This window comes from Epinephelus moara, chromosome 21, assembly GCF_006386435.1.
Source record: "Epinephelus moara isolate mb chromosome 21, YSFRI_EMoa_1.0, whole genome shotgun sequence".
NCBI lineage: Eukaryota > Metazoa > Chordata > Actinopteri > Perciformes > Serranidae > Epinephelus > Epinephelus moara.
The window spans coordinates 2,632,705-2,643,142 of NC_065526.1; the positions used below are offsets into that span (position 1 = coordinate 2,632,705).

The 10,438-nt window shown below is 40.9% G+C and overlaps 2 protein-coding genes across 2 annotated transcripts in view; one reads left to right on the forward strand and one right to left on the reverse strand.

Annotated features, from left to right (window-relative positions):
* pth1r (parathyroid hormone 1 receptor) overlaps positions 1-4,863 on the forward strand; it is a 69,683-nt gene extending 64,820 nt beyond the window's left edge. Inside the window, exons 11-13 of the mRNA XM_050074944.1 lie at positions 631-772; positions 3,010-3,051; positions 3,138-4,863. Coding sequence (XP_049930901.1) covers positions 631-772; positions 3,010-3,051; positions 3,138-3,500 — 547 coding nt within the window. The 3' untranslated portion in view covers positions 3,501-4,863. The remainder of the gene's footprint in view (positions 1-630; positions 773-3,009; positions 3,052-3,137) is intronic.
* A 152-nt stretch (positions 4,864-5,015) lies between these two features.
* Positions 5,016-10,438, reverse strand: part of tmie (transmembrane inner ear) — a 25,825-nt gene continuing 20,402 nt past the window's right edge. Inside the window, exon 4 of the mRNA XM_050074966.1 lies at positions 5,016-9,091. Coding sequence (XP_049930923.1) covers positions 8,787-9,091 — 305 coding nt within the window. The 3' untranslated portion in view covers positions 5,016-8,786. The remainder of the gene's footprint in view (positions 9,092-10,438) is intronic.

The following is a 10,438-nucleotide window of genomic DNA, read 5'->3' on the forward strand; positions in this document are numbered from 1 at the left end:
GTGGGCAAACAAATCAGTCTCCAGCGTGCCGCTGTCCAGCAACCTCGAATCTGTAGGGGAGGGGGGGCGGACACAACTCGCGGCAGTATTTTGAATTTGAGTGCAGTAACCGTTTTGGCCACATTCTTACATACAGTGCCTTTAAAAAGCCCTGTATCCAGTCTGTAACTCTGTCATCTATACGATAGGATTTTAGTTTCGACAGTAGTCTTTTATGGGGAACTGTATCAAAAGCTTTTTGGAAGTCCATATATATATGCAATCAACAGACTGTCCTACTTTAACTTTGATGTAACTTTGATTCTTCTAATGATTGATAATATAATATTGTTAGAGGTTCAGCAATCCTACAAGCCAGTTCCTTTACAATCCTAGGATGTATTGCATCTGGTCCTGGTGATTTGTAGATGTTATATTCTGTAGGAGCTGTTTAGTTTCCTCAGTAGTTATTATTAAAGATTATTTGTTTTCATTTAATCGATTGTATAGAATAAATCTAAGATATTTGATTTAGAATGATGTAAAACTGAGAACTATTGTTTCCGGATACTATTTTAGCTCCATAATTTGCCAACACTGTGTGGTATTCTGTTAAGCTTATGAAATGCTGTTGTTTTATTACTGTTACAGAAAACTGTTGAAGTCCACGTTGGTGCTGATGCCACTCTTTGGCGTCCACTACATCATATTCCACGCCATGCCGTATACAGAGGTGTCTGGAGTTCCCTGGCTGATACAGATGCACTATGAGATGCTGTTCAACTCCTTCCAGGTGAAGCTGCTGTGGTAGAAATGTCAGAAATTCTAATTTAGGTCTGAGGGTCCCAGTTAATTACTGTATCCTTTCAAGCTGAACAGATCTGATGATCTGATCAAGTCCTCAGGTTTAAAGTGTCTCTATCAACTAAAAAGAGTTTCAAGGTCTCAGGAAAACACAGGAGGGGATTGGTTACCTAATGCTAGCTAAAATAGCTGCTTATTGGTGAGATATTTGGTCGTGGTTAGATCTTAAAGGAATACTTCACCCCCCAGATGACCCTTTGTATTTCAATTACTCACCCAGTGTTACATTGAGGTCGTGAAGAAAATGTTTTTGTCGCAACTTCACATGCAGGTGCCCGAACGGCTCAGAGCACCTGTCCAATGCAGCCCCCTCGCTCTGACATCGCTCCATTTATTACATGTATAGGTCCTGTTTGTGCATGTACATGTATTTTGGGCCTGTGTTTATGTGACAACAGGGTAAAAAAAATGGAATTTCCCCTCAGGTATTAATAAAGTATGTCGTCTTCTTCTTTTAAATGCCAGACTCTATTGACAAAAACATTTTACCTTGCTGAACACACGCCTCAGTGGGTAGTTTGTGTTATTGTGTCTGACCTGACCCTTTAAAACAGTGGTTCTCACAGTCAAAAAGTGAGTCACGGGTTAATTCTGAAGTGACCGCAAGTGACATGTGAATATGTCAAGTTTGTAAAAAAAACCCAAAAAAAAAACACTACTTTGAAGTACAGTGAATATCTGGCACAGAGCTTTTACTCTGAAGTGCAGTTTCCTGCTGCAGAGTGAGTGAATAGGCTCGTTGGAGATGAGCTGCACCTTGCCTTGAACGTGTACGAGATCAGGCGGCTGCAGCAGGAGGCGGAGACAAAAAGCTGCCGTGAAGTTTGACAGTTTCCCGACAGTTTCCAGCAGCCTTCAGTCTGTACAGGAAGCCACAGAAGCACCCACATCCTGTCTGATATGATGTCGATTTAATAACGATTATCAGACTCATATATCAGTTTGTTCTCTGTCTCCAGTTGTTTAAATTAAGGTAGCTTGAGTTATTAAAATGATACGGGCGATCTGTGATATATGTTCTTGGTTCAGCCTCCATTTAACATGAATTCTCATGTAAATCTGTGAATCTGCGCAGGCCTGGCTCATCTCGAACAAGTCTAATATCAAATAGCAACTTAACAGAGACAGCAAACTGCAAGTATGACGCTAAATATTTTAAACTGTGTGGACCTCGAACTAATGACTAAGGACAGATCTGGACCCCATGGCTGGACCAATGGGGAACCACTGCTTTAAAAGACAAAAGTCACACAATAACACAAACTAACTGGTTGAGGCGGCAGTAGACCAGCAGCTCCTGTGTTCAGCAAGGTAAAATTACTGTTTTTGTCCATGGAGTCTGACTTTGAAGAGAGAATAGTTGAGCTTCACTTATAGATCAGTTCCCTGTCAGTAAGGACTGTCTGTGAAGTTGTTTTCTGGGTGAGAAATTAATATGCAAATAGTCATGCAGGGGGTGAAGTATTCATGTTAAATCCAGTAAATCCACCATGAATATTTATTCGTTTTGTGATAAAACTAATGCGTCTATGTTGTTGATCATGGATGTTGATATCAACTGTTCAGTTTCATGTTTCATACATGTTTCCCTGTACCCATAAGCAAACGGAGAAACGCATTAACTGTACATAAATATTTATCTTTATTTCGGCCATGATCAATATTCTTTTGTTTACGAACGCTGGTAGATAACTATCTTGCCACAGGTGGTCTTTGGCTGCTCCTGACGCTACCGTCATAAAAACAAGAGAGGAAGAAATCTGAGTATCTGATTGGTCGAAGGACCGAACTGAACAGTTGATATCAACATCCCTGATCAACAACATAGACGCATTTATTTTTATCACAAAACGAATAAATATTCATGGTGGATTTACTGAACAGAGTTCCCGAAAAAACGCTGCGCTTAACAGCTTATTGTAATTTCTCCCCTTTATGTTCCGTTGTGTGTGTTTAGTTTAGAGATGTTAAAACAACATATTAATGCAACTGCTATGTTTCCTGCCTTTTTTTGGATAAGCGGGGAACATAGAACCTTTTTTTTAGTAAGAGGGAAACATAGAACCCGGGAACATAGGGATGACCCCAATTATACAGCTGAAATGTCATGTTGAGTAAACACAGCTGGTCTGGACATTTATGAAATCATTTTCTGCTCTTTTCCAGGGATTCTTAGTCGCAATTATATACTGCTTTTGCAACGGGGAGGTAAGCACTCAGTTTTGCATTTTACACCAGAACCCTTGCGTTATAGTTTAGCTCTTACATGGCTGAATATCTTCTTCTCTTTCAAGGTGCAAGCTGAGATCAAAAAGGCCTGGAGCAGGAGGACTCTGGCCTTGGACTTCAAAAGGAAAGCTCGGAGCGGCAGCAACACTTACAGCTATGGACCTATGGTGTCACACACCAGTGTTACTAACGTCACTGCCAGAGGGCCGCTGGCCCTGCACCTCACCACGAGACTGGGACCGGTGCCTGTGAATGGGCACAGGAACCTCCCCGGGTACGTGAAGAACGGCTCTGTCTCTGAGAACTCTATACCCTCATCGGGACAGGAGCTTCACATTCCTGATGAGGAGCATTCTGCTCATACACGGCCCTGCGAGAACGAGAAACCCTCACCTGTGGTGGAGGAGGAGAGGGAGACAGTCATGTGACCTCCAGGCCGCCGTGTATAGGGATGAAACCTGGAAAAAATAAATAAATCAAGGAACAGTCTCAGGATGGTCTGAAGGGGACGGCTGCATGCGTCAACACTGCCAGTTTTTTCTCCTGTGAATCAAGCCGGAACATTGCCGACAGATGCTCAAGGCAAAAAGGGTGTATCACTTATGTGAGCTGGGCCGCCTCGTATTTGAGGGATGATGACCCTCACTGTTGTGGCAAAATACTTTCAACTCTCATCAACCACCTGCCACAGTGAATGTGTGAAGGGATGAAAACAGACTGCCGTTTCTTGTTTCTTTTCCACTGCCATAACTGTTGTTATCTTGCTTTCTGTACGCTTCTTTGGAAAGTGTCTTGTTCTCAGCTTTGTGCATAAATAAAACGGGGGTTAGTTACAGTGTAGTTGCCAGGAACAGCCTCAATCACCTTCGTAAAGCCAGGTGGATCTTGAGTGCACTTAGTGATGTACGTGTGGGCAGTTTCATCAGCAAGTTTTCAGATTAAGTCAGCGTGAGAAGACTAAGTGTAGGCTCAGCTTAAAATTCTTTTAATGCTACTATTTTGAAGTGTCCATTCATGCTTTCTGGCATGGGTTCTCATTCGTTCTGCATTGACTTAAATCCACTTCAGTGTAAAAGGGAAGGTACTCAGGTAATTGAAGTCCTCTGTTGTTGCACACCTATTTTTATACTTTAAAGTGGTGTTTTGGCATGGTCAGCATCTCTCTGAGGGTATGTTATATAAGGCTGTGTCAGTTTGTTGTTTTTCTAAATGTACAGTTTCTGCTGTTTAGAAGGACCAAGTATTCATCTCTCTAATTACAACAGATTTCGAAGAGTTCTAATGAATGTTTCATATTCAAATTTTCTCCTAAAATACCCTCACACACACTCACACACACACACAACACGATGCCAAAGTAGGAATATTTCTTTGAAGACTGTCTCTCTCTCTCTCTCTGGGTTCAGTGTTAGCTGAGGTAAAGACGAACGTTATGGAAATCTGACAAAAACAGTATCATATGTTCCCACAGAGTTTTCAAAGGAGGAGACCCCATTTTAAAAACACAGGGTGCAGGAAACGGTCATATATTCCAGTGGAATGTTAATTAAATGAGGATTCCAAGAAAATCTCAAATTCAGCTGGAATTCCAAGAGTGACATTTGTGGTGGATATGAAGGAAAACCCCAGAAATGAATAACACACAGTAATTTTTACAAATGGTTCAGTGTTATGCTGCTTTTTGATGTGTATATACAAGTCACAATGTTTACAAAGATCAGAAATACATTCTAATTGTGAGCTAATAGTGTTCATGTGTATGGATATGTTATAAAGCTATGTTTCAGTGTTTTTTTATTTCCACGTGTTTGTTTACAAAATGTTTGCAATATTTGATTATGTACATAGTCCAAAACAAAACTGGTGAATATATGTACAGGTGATGGAGGGCATTCAAACTAGCATTTAATGAAGCATTCCACAAGATATGTTAATCTCTGTAACTTGTAATTTACCGCACTTAACCTGCATGGTTTGCAGTTTAAGTTTAGGAGACCTGTTATACCAAAGAGAAAAGGCACGATACGCTGCCACAGAGAAAAGGGTTGGAGGTTTTTTTTGCAGTATTTCTTTCTATTTTCATCCACCATCTTGTTTACAGTGACCAAAAAGTCTTAACGTTGCAGTAAAATCGTCTCAGACAAAAAAAAGAATTTGCTACTGGTAGTTAGTGTTGGAAAATGTCGAGATTAAAATGTTGAAATAGAGCACCCCCACAGATTGAAGTTTCAAATTGAAGAGGCAAATGGGGAAACCATTCACAACACTCAGTAGCTTAGTAACAATGGACTGAGATCATTCATACTGAAGGCTCCACTTGAATTTTGTACTGAAAATAGTCTCAAGAGCTAAATTAGTCCCTATTTGGTTTGGACCAATGTGTCTGATGGAGTTGTGATTTAGATCACATTCAGCTTAATAGAGTTTTACCTCACATTCATTTTAGTTTGTGACCAAAGCTAATATTTTCCCAGTGTTATTCCACATTTTTTCTCACATCATACAATAGTGACCACCTTTGGATTGTAGGCGCTTTTGTCCCTCCCGCTGTTGTGGTCGAAAGCATTCTGGTTTCACTTCATAGTCCAAGTAGTATTGACCAATCACGTCTGAGTTGGCTTTAGTCGCCTGCAGACAAACAGTCCACGTGGAGTGCAAAAGAGACAGAACACACTGGCTGAAATGCAATCTCGGACCCATCAGCAATCATTTAGATGATTTAGCTTTTTTCTAGTGATATCAGTGTGTAGAATTAGCTGCAATGTTGACTGGACCTGTAAACAATGAGTGACATAGTGAGCGATGAAGTCTTGGCCGTTACCTCCAGAGGCTTCATCATTGTCAGGTGATCACTGATGGGTTCTGAGATTGTCCATTTTGTGATATAGAGTTTTTCTCCACCTGATGGTAGATCCATTGAGGTGTGTGTCTGTTCCAGTTTGTACTGCCTACAAGTTCATCCAGCTAATTTACATTGCATCTACAGGAGTACGTAGCACTAAAGTTAATTCATATTTTTGCTAAATAAATCAGACAACTTTACGAACTGTCTCCACTGTTGTGTAAAGGATAAGTCTGTAAATATTACGTATTTTTCTCATCAACAAATTCCATGAAAATACCAAAACCAACAATGAACTGACTTATACAGAAAGTATATAATGATATAGCTCATTCCTCTGTGCCATACACCTCTATACACCTGTATACACCTCTATTGTGTCTCAATAACAATCAAAAACACAATATAAAGGCACACTGTGTGCTGGGTGACATTTAAATTCATGAACAAGGGCACTGTATTTTTTTTTTTTGTGTCAATCTCACAAACGCCTCATGTGTGCCTAAATACTCCCTAGCACACCACATGTATTAATCAACCCGTCCTCACTCTGAAGTCGTCGAAATCTGGCACTTAGGCAGTGACTTGCGGCGTCAGACACTGACAAAAAAAGCGGCCCTTCAACATGGGCATGATACGCAGCCGGTTGTGGTTATAGTTTAACAGTGCTCGGCAACGTCTGGGAAACGTGGCGGGACAAGAATGAAAGTTACGGCAGCGAAAGTCCGAGTAGGGCAGGAGGGAAAGGTGGTGGATGGGTCCAACAAACACTAAATTTCACCTGGAGAGCGGTGTTCGCATCCCGTAAGATTATATAGCCAAATTTATTTATATATGGCTAAACGTAACCACGTGATTTTGTTGTCTAAACCCAACCACGTGCGTTAGTTGTTGGAGGAAAAAAAATTGCAGAAAATTTGCATTGTTCTACTAACATATTGCATTTATTTTGAAAGAGACTGTATGTAAACGGTAAATTTCTTGTGAAAACCGAAGTGTATTTTGAAACGGCGTCCCAGAACGTCAACAACCAACGTACCCAGGGTACCTTTCACATCGTATCCAGATGTGGAAGGTCCCCAACAAATTCTAATTTGCACTGCACGGGGATCTGGCCCCGATGAGCAGAGCCCGCTGAATCGCCTATCGGACCAATCAGATCTACCTCCGAGAGGCGGGCTCTGGGCAGGCTTAACATTATGAGGACAGCGCTGCGTCGTAGGAGTCTTAAAGTAAACAGCCAAGATGGCAGCTGCCGAAGGACCACGTCCATTCAATTAGCTTTGGAAGAAACACTAAGCCAACTACACTTTTCTTTATCCTTGAGAGAGGAACAGAAGACTGCCCTAGAAGCTTTTGTTTCCAGGAAGTTAGCCCCACTGTTCGGCAAACAAATGGGGCTCAGTGCAACGAATACGTCACCTAGTTTTTTACTCTGATTGGCCATCGTGTTATCCAGTTCCTTATGGCGGCATTTGAAATGCCTCAGTTAGTGTCACCCCTTGGGTAGCAAGGCTGTATCAGTGAGGGCCAGACTCAAAATCTTTCCAGATTTGAGTCTGGATTTCCAGGGTAACAGTGCCCTGCTGTTTATTGAAATTACTTAGACTTAGAAAAAAAGAAAGAAACTAGATATCTGTCACCTGTTTTAAAAGATTTGGAAACACGTAAGAGACAAGGACATGGTAGGAAAGTACTGAGGGATGGTCTAGCACATTGATGGTTTGGGTCTTTTCACGGCATTTCTTGGCAATAAGAAAAATCTAGACCATTATACAACAACTCACCATTAGCAGATGAATTCTGAGAAGTGCATTCTGGCCCTTCAGTGACTTCAACTTCAACTTGAACATTTCCATGGGGGTCAGTCATTATTGTAACTTCAGGTTGAGTCTGTGACTTCAACAATAGTTAGCGCTGGCTGCAGAGCACAGTGACCGAGGTGGAGGGGAACTTTATAATACAGCATCTTAATGTCTCTACAGATATTTTTCATATTTAACTGGCTCATTTTAGCTGGTATTCATTACATTTCTCACAACTCTGGAAACTGTATTCTGAATCTGTGCCCCATTCAGGAATACAGTTGTACAGCATATAAAAAATGCAGTTGACTGAGGCGGCTGCTCAAATTCAATCTGGCTTGTCACTGTTGCCGTTGTGCAAATAAACATATTACCTTGAGTGTAAAACAGTTTTTATTATAAAAAAAGGTGGCTGGTATCAGAACATGAAAATCTTTTTATAAAAAAGAAAAAAAAAAAAGGTGGAAAATTATATTTGAGCACTTTAATACCCTATCATACAGTAGTACTTTGTTCTGATTGTATCATGTAAAATGATTGTGTTTTGGAATCAAGTGTACAATAAGGCCAATAATCATAGAGCTAATGTTGTAATTCATTGTTTTCAAATACCTCTCGTGGAAGTATAAAATGTGTGTCGTTGTCTTTTATTTATCTCGTGCTGAAATGTACTCAGTGGAGTCGGCATTGGTCTTCATGCTTTAGGTAACAGTATGTGGGCAGTGTTTGCTGAGACACATCTCGCCTTCTCATCACTCTACAGTGATTTAGGCCCGTTGTAGATATTAGTGGAAACTAAAATAGGAAGATGTTTTCTGGTCTCTAATGTTCTTCAGTGAATTGTGAATAAGACAATAAATCTGTAATATTACTGTACTCTGATATTCTTGTAACGTTCATGACTCTGAAGACAAACGATGCATGTTCTTGTGTATGTGTGACCTCGAAGTCTTTTGTTTATTTCAAATATAATATACAAATTTCATTATAGAAAAAAAGTGCGCAAAATGCTTACAGTGAAAAATATGAAATGATCCTTCTCAGTGTTTGTCCATGCAGGGCAGAGTTCACTTCTGAGCTTTCTTTGCTCCCCCTTTAGCCCCTGCTTTGCCTCCTTTTTCTCCTTTGCCACCTTTTTCTCCTTTGTCTCCCTTCTCTCCAGATTTCTTCCCTTTCCCGTCACCAGCTTCTTTCTTGGATGCTCCCTTTTCACCTTTGTCACCCTTCTTTGTTGATGCATCCTTTTCATCTCCCTTCCCCTCTTTGGCACCTTTCCCCTCCTTTTTGCCCTCCTTTGTCTTCTTCTCTCCCTTTTCACCATCCACTTTTCCGGAGACTGTTGTCACCTCCTCTTTTTCTTCTGCTTTTGCAGCTGCGGAGAAAAACAAGAAAAACAAATGGTAGAAGGCTTCATGGCAGCATCAGGTATACTCAGGGTCGTGCCTGTAGAGCTAATTGGAAGGGAGAATTTAATACAACACAATGCCGGGCTAAGTAGGTTGCATGTAATGGAGGCACATCTGTTTCTATCTGTACTAATAAGCATGGTCTATTTATTCTTTGAATGGAATTGTTTGACATGTTTTCTGGGTGGGAAATGGAGAACAAAAGTTTACAGCCAGCTTTGTGTGAGTTTACAGAGAAAGTTTTTCTCATTATCATTCGGGAGGTGACACCCTGAAGACGTACACAACTAACAGAGGTTAGAAAAAAAATGCATTAATATTTACAAAAGAATATCTCTGTAAAAGTTTGATATTTTCAAAAATGTTGACAGGGTTTCTCGCTGAGAGTTAGATATTAGATATTTAACACACTTATGGCTATGTGGTAAATATGAAGCTCCCGAAAGCTGCTGGGTAGCAGAAAGTAACAACATTTAAAACATGCAGCTCATAACCAACTTTGTTTTTTTTACACTTTGGTTTTTTACTACTCTTTAAATGAATGAGCCGTGAGATGTTATTTGGTGAGCTTTGCAGATGCTGGTGGTCAGATTTTGCTACCTTCAGAGCATGGCCAGTGGTTTGCCCCGTTTCCAGTCCTTATGCATTAGACCAGGGGTGTCAAACATACGGCCTGTGGGCCAGAAGGTCATATGTTTGGCCATTTGAGGGCCGCCAAAGGGTCCAATCTGATCCACTGGATGACCTAAACACTGAGGGCCCTATTTAGATGGTCTAAAGCGGATGGCGCATAATCCTTGTCGCAAGTGTCATTGCTATTTAGATGCAGGCGCAGTTGTCATTTTCACGCCCTGCGCCTTCTTCGTCTAACTAGCAAATGAACTTGCGCTTCTCTGGGCGTGTTCATCTAAAAATGAGGAGTGGTCAGGCGCAGTCATGGCGCGTTGCTAGTTAGATGACGGGAAAACCAAATGCGCCAGTGACCAACAAAAACCTGGTCTAAAGTCAACGGCGCAGTATTTCGCTGTTAAACAAGTTAGTAATATGCGTCTCTAGGCGGATGCACAACGCGCGTGCACTCTGCTCAGACACACACGGAGCAGCCACACATATGCAAAAGATAACAAATAAAAATATGATTACAATGTGAAAGGCTATTATTGTGCACATTAAAATATTTATCAGAAACACGTCTTAATGGTCAGTCATTAATCAGAATGATCTAATCGCAGTAATAATGATCATCATAATCCGGGAGGTCCAAGCTCGCAGTGTCCGAATATATGGAACTGCGAGCAGACCTCCATGGGCTG